General features: G+C 35.3%; 1 protein-coding gene across 1 annotated transcript in view; it reads left to right on the top strand.

Annotated features, from left to right (window-relative positions):
- Positions 1-15172, top strand: part of LOC143433950 (uncharacterized) — a 290476-nt gene that overhangs the window by 22126 nt on the left and 253178 nt on the right. The window contains exons 7-10 of the mRNA XM_076928190.1: positions 1639-1979; positions 3973-4066; positions 8739-9079; positions 11065-11158. Of these exons, the coding sequence (XP_076784305.1) occupies positions 1639-1979; positions 3973-4066; positions 8739-9079; positions 11065-11158 (870 nt within the window). The remainder of the gene's footprint in view (positions 1-1638; positions 1980-3972; positions 4067-8738; positions 9080-11064; positions 11159-15172) is intronic.

Below are 15172 nucleotides of genomic sequence, written 5' to 3'. Positions count from 1 at the left end.
CACTCTTGCGTACACGAACAGCACTAATTAAACTCCTGGGTTTTGAAACAGACACACACGCAAGACTACCTACAAACAGGAATGCATACACACACACAAACTCACACACAGAAATGGTGACAGGGAGAATCTTGAAGTTGGATGGAATAGGAGCAACTGGAAGTAAGAAAATGGAGAGTGAGTTTGATACAAAAACACATTATATGCATAAATGAAATTTTCAATAAAATGGTGCCTATGGAAAGAATAAATTAATAACTTGATTTTCCACAAACTAAGAACTTGTGAGCTTCATGATAGAAATGAAATGATAAAACACAGATAACAATCCAGACACATGATTTTGAACAGATTTGCAAGTCATGTTTTCATAATTTTTATTTACATATCATGAATGGCTCATAAAATATATAGAAATATTCCGTAGTATGATAAAGAATCCCATTTGAAACTTTCAATATTTTGAATATATATTTTCCTGAAGAAACGGAAATTGCCAAAAAACCAGGAAAAGATATTTACCATGATTAAACTTAGAGCAAAGTAAACTTAATCCAGTAGATTCCATTTCATTCTTCTGTAGTAGTTATAACTCTGTTTTTTAAAGGCAAATGTAAGGATTCTTGAAGATGTGGAGAAATAGAACCACCCCATACAACTGGAGTGGATGTAATATTGAATATTACATTTCAAATATGTTGTAAATTTCTAAACAATTAAAATGAATGATAACCAAGGGCCCAAAGTTCCACTTCTCAATGCATTTCAAGGTGAAATAAAAACATATATCACACATTATGGATGTTCATGACAATAGTATTCATAATAGCCAAAAGATGGAGACTGCCTTAATGCACATCAGTTGACAAATGGATGTAAAAATCTAATGCACTATACAAATTCCACTTAGCAGCTAAAATATATGGAAGCAATTTGAATTATGAGAAAGAATGTTTCATAATGTATTCTGTCTATTGTCGAATAACTCTGGATGTACTCAAAGTTATTGGAAGTAAGGATAAGTGCATTTTTATGGGTAGTTTTGATTGTCTTCTTGACACAATGTAGAATCAGTTTGGAAATGTGTCTTCAATGAGAGAATTCCTAGATTAAGTTGGCCTGAAGTCATTCCTGTGAGGGATTTTTTTTTGAATTTGGGTCACTGGGTTTGAAAGACTTACTGTGAATTTGGACTGCACCATTCTTGGGCTGGGCCCAGGGATATTGCAGTCTTGACTGACTGTAGTGTTAGCATGCATGCATTCATTGTTCCTGTCTGTGGATGGACTATGGCTAGCTACCATAGGTTCCTGCTCCTTTGGCTTTCCTGTGATAATGGACTGTAACTTGGAGTATTTAGCTAAACAAACCATTTCTACTTTAAAAAAAAAAGGAAAAACAGGAAAACTAATGAGTGAATTGAAAAGATTAATGTAGGAAACTTTGTCTATTAAAACACAACAGTTACTTGGGCTGGAGAGATGGCTCAGCAGTTTAGAGGTCTTGCTGCTCTTCTGATGGTGCTGGTATGAATCCCCAGCACCCATACACAGACATACATACTGACAAGACACTCTTTCCCTTAAGAGAAATAAAAGAATTAAAGTCACTTATTCTTAATATTAATTTTCATTAAAGATCAGTGAAGAAGCTGATAAGCAGAAAGTCATCAGGTTACAATCAGCAGAAAAGCTGAATGACCGTTGGGTGCATGCATCAGAAGACCAGAATCAAAGGGTGGTTCGTGCTACCGAAAATGGAAATCACAGTGCAATTCATGTATCACAAAACCTGAATCGCAGTTTGGCGTGCACATCAGCAAATGAGAGTCAAACTGAGGTGCCTAAAAACCTGATGAACAGTGTGGTGCATGAAGCAGAAAAGCCGAATCGCAGTGCTGCAGCCCGAGTTCTTCAAAAACAGCATGAAAAAACTAAAAAGCAACCTGTTCCTGTTGAGGAGAATCGACAAGAGGATGGGTAAGGCCACCGTGATATTTAACAGTAGATGTTACTCCCTAGTGATGCTCATAGAAACGATGACCATGCTGGATACTTCTTAAGCATGGCACCGTCAGACTTCCGTGATCATAAGATGCTGATAATCAATCTTATGTTATGTTTTCCATTCTGTGGGCATGGTTTTTTTTTGTTTGTTTGTTTTTTGTTTTTTTTATTTTTGTAAAAGGCAACCACAGTTGGCAAACTCATGTGACAACTAACATTCTAGAAGCTGGAGTAAAAGGGAGTTTTGATTGGAAATTAGAATAGTAAACAATGTTTTGACAGTGTCATGACAATATAGCACAAAGTTATTGAGTGTAGGTTGTTTAAGCATAAAAGTTTTGCTTCTCTGCACTAACCTTTTCCTTGACCTGTATTATATCTCAGTACTTGTAGAGTGTGTCAAGGTAGCTATCCATCAAATGACATCTACTGAAGAATATTTAGAAAGTCCACATGCGCGTGCGCACAAACGCACACACAAACACAGTACACACACTACAAACATGCACACACAATAGCCACAGACTCACATAAAACACACACACCCACATATAAAAATGACAGCAGTCTCAAGAATAAAACTATTGGATGTAGAAAATTAAGTAGAGTGGTTTTGTACTTAGTTTCATGGATCCAATAATTGATGCAGTTTTCTCACATTAGGAGAAGTGAATGATTGTTGACAGAATGTTATTTTATAGCTACTGTTGTCTGCTGATAAATAAGTATAAGTTCAATCTCACCCATTTCTTTACAATATGTGATTTATCATCAGGAATATATTTAATGAGATTTATCAAAATCCTTACAATTATGAAATATAGAACACTGAACTCTCCACTAGTATTTATTCTTTTTTACACAGTATAGTAAAAAGATTCATTTAGTTGCTATGAAGAACAAATAAATATATTAATTAGGATATCAAGACATAGTTTCAGTAGATAGAGAGGCCATTATCCAATTAAATAGAGTTTATACAGATTCATCAGTAATTTTTGGTATGGACCAAAGATTTTCATTCAATATCTGATTCTGTTTGTTGTTAATGTTAGAAGAAGATTGTTAATATCAGAGTTTCTTTAAAGCATAGATTTGGAAATCCATACTTTGTTGTTTGATTAAAATGAACCCCATAACCAGTTTTTCATGTCAACATGTTGTATTCATTTTCTTTAAAACGCAACATTAAATGAAAGTGAACTTTAAAACATTTTTTTCTTCAGTTTTCTGACTGCCTTACGCAATTTCTTTTGTTAATTTAATCTTTGTTTTATGGTAAACTTAACATATGAGGATTGCCTTAAGGTTTTAGTCAGCCTGAATTCATACTAGGACAGGTTCAGGCAGCAATACATAGAAAACCCAAATCCATCTTGACACTTAACACACACTTATACAGAGAGAGAGAGAGAGAGAGAGAGAGAGAGAGAGAGAGAGATAGAGACAGACAGACACATACACACACAAACACAAGCACAATGCACTCACACATGCACTCACACACACAAAGACAGAGGTGTGTGGGAGGGAGATTGAGAGAGATATCTCTCTGGTCATCGTGCCTATCCCCATTTCAAATGTGAAAACCATGAGATAATCATAGGGAAAAATCAGCAGGACTTTGCTTCTCTGTCAGACTTTTCACTATATTGAACACAATAAAAGATTGTAGTGTTTGTTAATTCATATGGACCTGAAAATCTAGGACCTATATGGAAATGCTGAATGCAGGTTGTAATTTTCATGTTTTATAGCCCTGGGACTTCACCCAGAAGTTAACATAGCCAATTATTCTTTACATTTTGTACATTTTACCTTGGCAAAATTTTCAACTCCAGCTGGAAAAGTGATGGTTACCAATCCATTCATTTGAATAATTTTAGAAAAGTATCTGCACATTTCAGGAACTCTGTTTTGTAAAAGGTGATCTTTGAGTATAATTATTTTAAAATGTGGTTTTTAGACTGAAACGTGGCAACCGGAAGACAAAAGTTGAATCGGAATATTCATTAGAAGATCCAGAAGAGCTTCAGAAGGCCATAGAGGAAATACTTTTGGTAAGTCAGGTGTATTCAGAACACTGCTTTCCTTTGTTAAGCAGTGTTGAGGCACCAAGATAAACATCCCATGAGCAATAGCAGGCATATTCACTCTGCAGAAATACATACAAGCAAAACTCCAATGCATAGAAATGAAACGATGAATGAATTTAACAATTTAAAAATTAGACTTAGCTAATCATCTGTGTGTTGTCATGTGACTGCTCTAGTGAATATGGAACAGAGAGAACAATTTGCGGGACTTGGTTCTCTCCTCATACTTTGTGTGTTCCAGGAAATGTACTCCAGTTACCAGGCTTGGTGTCAACTACCTGGACCCATGAAACTATCTAGTCTCTCTGAAACACACACACACACACACACACACACACACACACACACACACACACACACGCATACTCGCACAAACGCACACACATACATGTGTACTTACATACACACATACATATATACATACATATGTATTCTGCTAAAATGCTGGTAACACTAAAACTATAATAACTTTAAAGTTGATGTCATCTCTTACTTGTGAATCTAACACATGGATAAATTTTTAAAGCATATACTCCCATTCTTGACATCCAACATATCTTTGAGATCCCTTCCCAAATTCATGTCTTCTCTTTCATCTCCCCATTCCTCTTATTCCTCCTTTTTTCTCTATGTTCTTGTTCATTTTTAATTTTTCTACCAAGTGTGATTACTGCTGGTCATATATTTTTGGATGTGGAGCCATCTCCTGAATGGTGATCAACCTCCAGAATCTCAACCTCCTCCACCCAAAAACTTCACCCATCGTCACCAGCCATCAACTACCAATATCTCCTCAGAAAAGGATGGAGCCTCATGAGCCATTCCTCTGTACATTCTGTCATTCGGACTGCTCTCTGTATGTCTGTGTAGGTAACCATAGCTGCAATGAGTTCTTGAAAGTTGGTTTCTGTTTTGTTCTATTGAAAGTGCACTTTGCCTTACAGAAGAAGCTTTGCAATTTTATGAGGTGCCATTTGTCTAGTGTTGATCTTAGAGCATAAGCCATTGATCTGTTCAGAAAATTCTCTCCTGTGTGCACATGGTCCAGGCTCTTTCCTACTTCCTCCTCTATTAGTTTCAGTGTATCTGGTTTTATGTGGAGGCTCTTGATCCACTTGGACTTGAGGTTTGTAGAAGAGATAAGAATGGATCAATGCGCATTCTTCTACATGAGGACCTCCAGTTGAGCCAGCACCATTTGTTGAAAATGCTGTCTTTTTCCACTGGATGGTTTCCGAACCAGTTTCCGGTTTTGTTGATTGTTTGTATAGTTCTTTTGACTTGGTTGATTTCAGGCCTGAGTTTGAATATTTCCTGCCTTTGAGTATTCCTGTGTGTATTTTGCTTCTTTTTGTTCTAGTGTTTTCAGGTGTGATGTGAACCTGCCAGTGTATTTTATCTCCAGTTTCCTTTTAAAGGCATTTTAGAGCAATGAATTTTCCCCTTAGCCCTGCTTTCATTGTGTCCCATAAGTTTTGGTATGATGTGCTTTCATTTCATGGGTTGGTAGGGGAACACCTTCATTGAAGCAGGGGTAGCTGAGAAGGGATAGGGTGTTTCTGGGAAGAAAACAAGGAAGGTGAACAACATGTGAAATGTAAATAAAGAGAATACCTAATAAAAATGAAAAATAAAGAATTGTTTTCTATGTGTGGAAAATATAATACAGCCTATATAAATTTATATATATTAATATATATATTTTACATAAACACACTTATGAACTAATAGTGAGTTTGGCAAATTAACAATATATAACCTTATTGTAGAAATCAGTTTTCTTTTTGTACACCAGCAAAAAATTAAATTACAAAACTTCCATTTGCAGTAGCATCAAATACAGTATTTTTTCAGAAAAATGTTAATTCTAACATTGAAAAATGCAAAAGTTAAATTACTTATTGAAAAAGAAACAAAATTAGGTTACATATAATGTCTTATCTTCACATTTACTGTTTAAAATCTAATCAGGAAGAGACTCTGATAATGGCTTGTAGACGATGGGATAAAATTGAGAGCCCAGAAAATTAACCCTGATTTTTGGTCAGTTGGCATTTAGAGAAGGATCAAAGAAATTTGGCAAATCTGAATAAGGTGCAAAGACCATAATTATATATTGAACTTATATATTGTTCATATATATACATATGTATATATATATATACACATATATATGTATATATATTATACTTATATATTGTAACTCTTTACCTCATGCCATCCATAAAAATTAGCTCATGGATGTAAATTTAAGAGCTAGAATGGTGAAACTTGAAGTTGTGAGACAAGAATATCTTTATGATTTTGTGTCAGAAAGAATCCCTAGATATGCCACTGAAACCTTGATTTTGAAAATGAAGACCCTAGTTGTGATTGAACTGGCAAGTTATGCTCACTGGTATGATAGTGACATAAATGGCATGGATTTAATACTCACTCTAAAAGATGGAATCCGTTAATAATATTGTAAACTAGGCCAAAACTTTCTGACTGCCATGGTCATTGATATAAGGGAGACCTAGTACTATTTTTCAAAATGATCATTGTACTAAATTGTCCCGTACGTTCCCATCTTTATACCCATAGATTAGTGTATCTCTCAACCCTCATTGAAGGAATTTCCTTTTGCAGATGGTGATTAATACAGAGAACAGTAGCTAGCTGTTGAGTGTATTACCATCAATACCACTCATTTTCCTCCCAAGATTTTTTGATTATTGATTAGAGGATAAAAGGAGTGTACGCAGTAGATAGTGGACATCTGCAATAGAACTTTATTTATTAAACATGGTAGGAGAAGTGCATGCATGAGCTCACAGAGGCTATGACTTCATGCACAATACCTGTGTACGATGAAGCCAGTAAAAACCCAGTCAAAAAGCCCAATCCATGTCTGAGAATCTATTTGGTAATTAATGGCTGCTGAACAAGTTTTGTAAGTTTTCTTCAAATACACTGCCACTGCAATGCTACCCATGTCCAGTACATGGTGCTACACTCTTGCGTACACGAACAGCACTAATTAAACTCCTGGGTTTTGAAACAGACACACACGCAAGACTACCTACAAACAGGAATGCATACACACACACAAACTCACACACACAGAAATGGTGACAGGGAGAATCTTGAAGTTGGATGGAATAGGAGCAACTGGAAGTAAGAAAATGGAGTGTGAGTTTGATAAAAACACATTATATGCATAAATGAAATTTTCAATAAAATGGTGCCTGTGGAAAGAATAAATTAATAACTTAAGCTTCCACAAACTAAGAACTTGTGAGCTTCATGATAGAAATGAAATGATAAAACACAGATAACAATCCAGACACATGATTTTGAATAGGTTTGCAAGTCATGTTTTCATAATTTTTATTAACATATCATGAATGGCTCATAAAATATATAGAAATATTCCATAGTATGATAAAGAATCCCATTTGAAACTTTCAATATTTTGAATATATATTTTCCTGAAGAAATAGAAATTGCCAAAAAACCAGGAAAAGATATTTACCATGATTAAACTTAGAGCAAAGTAAACTTAATCCAGTAGATTCCATTTCATTCTTCTGTAGTAGTTATAACTCTGTTTTTTAAAGGCAAATGTAAGGATTCTTGAAGATGTGGAGAAATAGAACCACCCCATACAACTGGAGTGGATGTAATATTGAATATTACATTTCAAATATGTTGTAAATTTCTAAACAATTAAAATGAATGATATCCAAGGGCACAAAGTTCCACTTCTCAGTGCATTTCAAGGTGAAATAAAAACATGTATCACACATTATGGATGTTCTAGACAATATTATTCATAATAGCCAAAAGATGGAGACTGCCTTAATGCACATTAGTTGACAAATGGATGTAAAAATCTAATGCAGTATACAAATTCCACTTAGCAGCTAAAATATATGGAAGCAATTTGAATTATGAGAAAGAATGTTTCATAATGTATTCTGTCTATTGTCGAATAACTCTGGATGTACTCAAAGTTATTGGAAGTAAGGATAAGTGCATTTTTATGGGTAGTTTTGATTGTCTTCTTGACACAATGTAGAATCAGTTTGGAAATGTGTCTTCAATGAGAGAATTCCTAGATTAAGTTGGCCTGAAGTCATTCCTGTGAGGGATTTTTTTTGAATTTGGGTCACTGGGTTTGAAAGACTTACTGTGAATTTGGACTGCACCATTCTTGGGCTGGGCCCAGGGATATTGCAGTCTTGACTGACTGTAGTGTTAGCATGCATGCATTCATTGTTCCTGTCTGTGGATGGACTATGGTTAGCTACCATAGGTTCCTGCTCCTTTGGCTTTCCTGTGATAATGGACTGTAACTTGGAGTATTTAGCTAAACAAACCATTTCTACTTTAAAAAAAAAAAAGGAAAAACAGGAAAACTAATGAGTGAATTGAAAAGATTAATGTAGGAAACTTTGTCTATTAAAACACAACAGTTACTTGGGCTGGAGAGATGGCTCAGCAGTTTAGAGGTCTTGCTGCACAGTTTGATGGCCCTGGTATGAATCCCCAGCACCCATACACAGACATACATACTGACAAGACACTCTTTCCCTGAAGAGAAATAAAAAAAATTAAAGTCACTTATTCTCAATATTAATTTTCATTAAAGGACATTGGAGAAGCTGATAAGCAGAAAGTCATCAGGTTGCAATCAGCAGAAAAGCTGAATGACCGTTGGGTGCATGCATCAGAAGACCAGAATCAAAGGGTGGTTCGTGCTTCCGAAAATGGAAATCACAGTGCAATTCATGTATCACAAAACCTGAATCGCAGTTTGGCGTGCACATCAGCAAATGAGAGTCAAACTGAGGTGCCTAAAAACCTGATGAACAGTGTGGTGCATGAAGCACAAAAGCCGAATCGCAGTGCTGCAGCCCTAGTTCTTAAAAAACAGCATGGAAAAACTAAAGAGCAACCTGTTCTTGTTGAGGAGAATCGACAAGAGGATGGGTAAGGCCACTGTGATATTTAACAGTAGATGTTACTCCATAGTGATGCTCATAAGAACGATGACCATGCTGGATACTTCTTAAGCATGGCACCGTCAGACTTCCATGATCATAAGATGCTGATAATCAATCTTATGTTATGTTTTCCAATATTGTGGATATGGTTTTTTTTTTTGTAAAAGACAACCACAGTTGGCAAACTCATGTGACAACTTACATTCTAGAAGCTGGTGTAAAAGGGAGTTTTGATTGGAAATTAGAATAGCAAACAATGTTTTGACAGTGTCTTGACAATATAGCACAAAGTTATTGAGTGTGGGTTGTTTAAGCATAAAAGTTTTGCTTCTCTGCACTAACCTTTTCCTTGACCTGTATTATTTCTCAGTACTTGTAGAGTGTGTCAAGGTAGCTATCCATCAAATGACATCTACTGAAGAATATTTAGAAAGTACACACACGCATGCGCACAAACACAGACACACACACACACACTACACACATGCACACACATACAATATCCACAGACTCACATAAAACACACACACCCACATATAAAAATGACAGCAGTCTCAAGAATAAAACTATTGGATGTAGAAAATTAAGTAGAGTGGTTTTGCACTTAGTTCATGGATCCAATAATTGATGCAGTTTTCTCACATTAGGGGAAGTGAATGATTGTTGACAGTACGTTATTTTATAGCTACTATTGTCTGCTGATAAATAAGTATAAGTTCAATCTCACCCATTTCTTTACAATATGTGATTTATCATCAAGAAAATATTTAATGAGATTTATCAAAATCCTTACAATTATGAAATATAGAACACTGTACTCTCCACTTCTATTTACTCTTTTCACACAGTATAGTGAAAAGATCCCTTTAGTTTGTATAACGAACAAATAAATAGTTTAACATGGATATCAAAACATAGTTTCAGTAGATAGAGAGGCCATTAGCCAATTAAATAGAGTTTATACAGATTCATCAGTAAGTTTTGGTATGGACCAAAGATTTTCATTCAATATCTGATTCTGTTTGTTGTTAATGTTAGAAGAAGATTGTTAATATCAGAGTTTCTTTAAAGCATAGATTTGGAAATCCATACTTTGTTGTTTGATTAAAATGAACCCCATAACCAGTTTTTCATGTCAACATGTTGTATTCATTTTCTTTAAAACGCAACATTAAATGAAAGTGAACTTTAAAACATTTTTTTCTTCAGTTTTCTGACTGCCTTACGCAGTTTCTTTTGTTAATTTAGTCTTTGTTTTATGGTAAACTTAATATATGAGGATTGCCTTAAGGTTTTAGTCAGCCTGAATTCATACTAGGACAGGTTCAGGCAGCAATACATAGAAAACCCAAATCCATCTTGACACTTAACACACACACACACACACACACACACACACACACACACAGAGAGAGAGAGAGAGAGAGAGAGAGAGAGAGAGAGACAGACAGACAGACAGACACATGCACACAGAAACACAAGCACAATGCACTCACACATGCACTCACACACACAAAGACAGAGGTGTGTGGGAGGGAGATTGAGAGAGATATCTCTCTGGTCATCGTGCCTATCCCCATTTCAAATGTGAAAACCATGAGATAATCATAGGGAAAATTCAGCAGGACTTTGCTTCTCTGTCAGACTTTTCACTATATTGAACACAATAAAAGATTGTAGTGTTTGTTAATTCATATGGACCTGAAAATCTAGGACCTATATGGAAATGCTGAATGCAGGTTGTAATTTTCATGTTTTATAGCCCTGGGACTTCACCCAGAAGTTAACATAGCCAATTATTCTTTACATTTTGTACATTTTATCTTGGCAAAATTTTCAACTCCAGCTGGAAAAGTGATGGTTACCAATCCATTCATTTGAATAATTTTAGAAAAGTATCTGCACATTTCAGGAACTCTGTTTTGTAAAAGGTGATCTTTGAGTATAATTATTTTAAAATGTGGTTTTTAGACTGAAACGTGGCAACCGGAAGACAAAAGTTGAATCGGAATATTCATTAGAAGATCCAGAAGAGCTTCAGAAGGCCATAGAGGAAATACTTTTGGTAAGTCAGGTGTATTCAGAACACTGCTTTCCTTTGTTAAGCAGTGTTGAGGCACCAAGAGAAACATCCCATGAGCAATAGCAGGCATATTCACTCTGCAGAAATACATACAAGCAAAACTCCAATGCATAGAAATGAAACGATGAATGAATTTAACAATTTAAAAATTAGACTTAGCTAATCATCTGTGTGTTGTCATGTGACTGCTCTAGTGAATATGGAACAGAGAGAACAATTTGCGGGACTTGGTTCTCTCCTCATACTTTGTGTGTTCCAGGAAATGTACTCCAGTTACCAGGCTTGGTGTCAACTACCTGGACCCATGAAACTATCTAGTCTCTCTGAAACACACACACACACACACACACACACACACACACACACACACACACACACACAGACACGCATACTCGCACAAACGCACACACATACATATGTACTTACATACACACATACATATATACATACATATGTATTCTGCTAAAATGCTGGTAACACTAAAACTCTAATGACTTTAAAGTTGATGTCATCTCTTACTTGTGAATCTAACACATGGATAAATTTTTAAAGCATATACTCCCATTCTTGACATCCAACATATCTTTGAGATCCCTTCCCAAATTCATGTCTTCTCTTTCATCTCCCCATTCCTCTTATTCCTCCTTTTTTCTCTATGATCTTGTTCATTTTTAATTTTTCTACCAAGTGTGATTACTGCTGGTCATATATTTTTGGATGTGGAGCCATCTCCTGAATGGTGATCAACCTCCAGAATCTCAACCTCCTCCACCCAAAAACTTCACCCATCATCACCAGCCATCAACTACCAATATCTCCTCAGAAAAGGATGGAGCCTCATGAGCCATTCCTCTGTACATTCTGTCATTCGGACTGCTCTCTGTATGTTGTGTGTAGGTAACCATAGCTGCAATGAGTTCTTGAAAGTTGGTTTCTGTTTTGTTCTATTGAAAGTGCCCTTTGCCTTACAGAAGAAGCTTTGCAATTTTATGAGGTGCCATTTGTCTAGTGTTGATCTTAGAGCATAAGCCATTGATCTGTTCAGAAAATTCTCCCCTGTGTGCACATAGTCCAGGCTCTTTCCTACTTCCTCCTCTATTAGTTTCAGTGTATCTGGTTTTATGTGGAGGCTCTTGATCCACTTGGACTTGAGGTTTGTAGAAGAGATAAGAATGGATCAATGCGCATTCTTCTACATGAGGACCTCCAGTTGAGCCAGCACCATTTGTTGAAAATGCTGTCTTTATCCACTGGATGGTTTCAGAACCAGTTTCCGGTTTTGTTGATTGTTTGTATAGTTCTTTTGACTTGGTTGATTTCAGGCCTGAGTTTGAATATTTCCTGCCTTTGAGTATTCCTGTGTGTATTTTGCTTCTTTTTGTTCTAGTGTTTTCAGGTGTGATGTGAACCTGCCAGTGTATTTTATCTCCAGTTTCCTTTTAAAGGCATTTTAGAGCAATGAATTTTCCCCTTAGCCCTGCTTTCATTGTGTCCCATAAGTTTTGGTATGATGTGCTTTCATTTCATGGGTTGGTAGGGGAACACCTTCATTGAAGCAGGGGTAGCTGAGAAGGGATAGGGTGTTTCTGGGAAGAAAACCAGGAAGGGGAATAACATGTGAAATGTAAATAAAGAGAATACCTAATAAAAATGAAAAATAAAGAATTGTTTTCTATGTGTGGAAAGTATAATACAGCCTATATAAATTTATATATATTAATATATATATTTTACATAAACACACTTATGAACTAATAGTGAGTTTGGCAAATTAACAATATATAACCTTATTGTAGAAATCAGTTTTCTTTTTGTACACCAGCAAAAAATTAAATTACAAAACTTCCATTTGCAGTAGCATCAAATACAGTATTTTTTCAGAAAAATGTTAAGTTAATTCTAACATTGAAAAATGCAAAAGTTAAATTACTTATTGAAAAAGAAACAAAATTAGGTTACATATAATGTCTTATCTTCACATTTACTGTTTAAAATCTAATCAGGAAGAGACTCTGATAATGGCTTGTAGACGATGGGATAAAATTGAGAGCCCAGAAAATTAACCCTGATTTTTGGTCAGTTGGCATTTAGAGAAGGATCAAAGAAATTTGGCAAAGCTGAATAAGGTGCAAAGACCATAATTATATATTGAACTTATATATTGTTCATATATATACATATGTATATATACACACACACACACACACACACATATATATATATATTATACTTATATATTGTAACTCTTTACCTCATGCCATCCATAAAAATTAGCTCATGGATGTAAATTTAAGAGCTACAATGGTGAAACTTGAAGTTGTGAGACAAGAATATCTTTATGATTTTGTGTCAGAAAGAGTCCCTAGATATGCCACTGAAACCTTGATTTTGAAAATGAAGACCCTAGTTGTGATTGAACTGGCAAGTTATGCTCACTGGTGTGATAGTGACATAAATGGCATGGATTTAATACTCACTCTAAAAGATGGAATCCGTTAATAATATTGTAAACTAGGCCAAAACTTTCTGACTGCCATGGTCATCGATATAAGGGAGACCTAGTACTATTTTTCAAAATGATCATTGTACTAAATTGTCCCGTACGTTCCCATCTTTATACCCATAGATTAGTGTATCTCTCAACCCTCATTGAAGGAATTTCCTTTTGCAGATGGTGATTAATACAGAGAACAGTAGCTAGCTGTTGAGTGTATTACCATCAATACCACTCATTTTCCTCCCAAGATTTTTTGATTATTGATTAGAGGATAAAAGGAGTGTACGCAGTAGATAGTGGACATCTGCAATAGAACTTTATTTATTAAACATGGTAGGAGAAGTGTGTACATGAGCTCACAGAGGCTATGACTTCATGCACAATACCTGTGTACGATGAAGCCAGTAAAAACCCAGTCAAAAAGCCCAATCCATGTCTGAGAATCTATTTGGTAATTAATGGCTGCTGAACAAGTTTTGTAAGTTTTCTTCAAATACACTGCCACTGCAATGCTACCCATGTCCAGTACATGGTGCTACACTCTTGCGTACACGAACAGCACTAATTAAACTCCTGGGTTTTGAAACAGACACACACGCAAGACTACCTACAAACAGGAATGCATACACACACACAAACTCACACACACAGAAATGGTGACAGGGAGAATCTTGAAGTTGGATGGAATAGGAGCAACTGGAAGTAAGAAAATGGAGTGTGAGTTTGATAAAAACACATTATATGCATAAATGAAATTTTCAATAAAATGGTGCCTATGGAAAGAATAAATTAATAACTTGAGCTTCCACAAACTAAGAACTTGTGAGCTTCATGATAGAAATGAAATGATAAAACACAGATAACAATCCAGACACATGATTTTGAATAGGTTTGCAAGTCATGTTTTCATAATTTTTATTAACATATCATGAATGGCTCATAAAATATATAGAAATATTCCATAGTATGATAAAGAATCCCATTTGAAACTTTCAATATTTTGAATATATGTTTTCCTGAAGAAATAGAAATTGCCAAAAAACCAGGAAAAGATATTTACCATGATTAAACTTAGAGCAAAGTAAACTTAATCCAGTAGATTCCACTTCATTCTTCTGTAGTAGTTATAACTCTGTTTTTTAAAGGCAAATGTAAGGATTCTTGAAGATGTGGAGAAATAGAACCACCCCATACAACTGGAGTGGATGTAATATTGAATATTACATTTCAAATATGTTGTAAATTTCTAAACAATTAAAATGAATGATATCCAAGAGCCCAAAGTTCCACTTCTCAGTGCATTTCAAGGTGAAATAAAAACATATATCACACATTATGGATGTTCATGACAATATTATTCATAATAGCCAAAAGATGGAGACTGCCTTAATGCACATTAGTTGACAAATGGATGTAAAAATCTAATGCAGTATACAAATTCCACTTAGCAGCTAAAATATATGGAAGCAATTTGAAATATGAGAAAGAATGTTTCATAA

The sequence above is a fragment of the Arvicanthis niloticus genome, unplaced genomic scaffold, assembly GCF_011762505.2.
Source record: "Arvicanthis niloticus isolate mArvNil1 unplaced genomic scaffold, mArvNil1.pat.X pat_scaffold_65_arrow_ctg1, whole genome shotgun sequence".
NCBI classification, from domain to species: domain Eukaryota; kingdom Metazoa; phylum Chordata; class Mammalia; order Rodentia; family Muridae; genus Arvicanthis; species Arvicanthis niloticus.
Note: the sequence above shows the minus strand (reverse complement) of the source record. Positions and strands in the feature narration are given on the sequence as shown.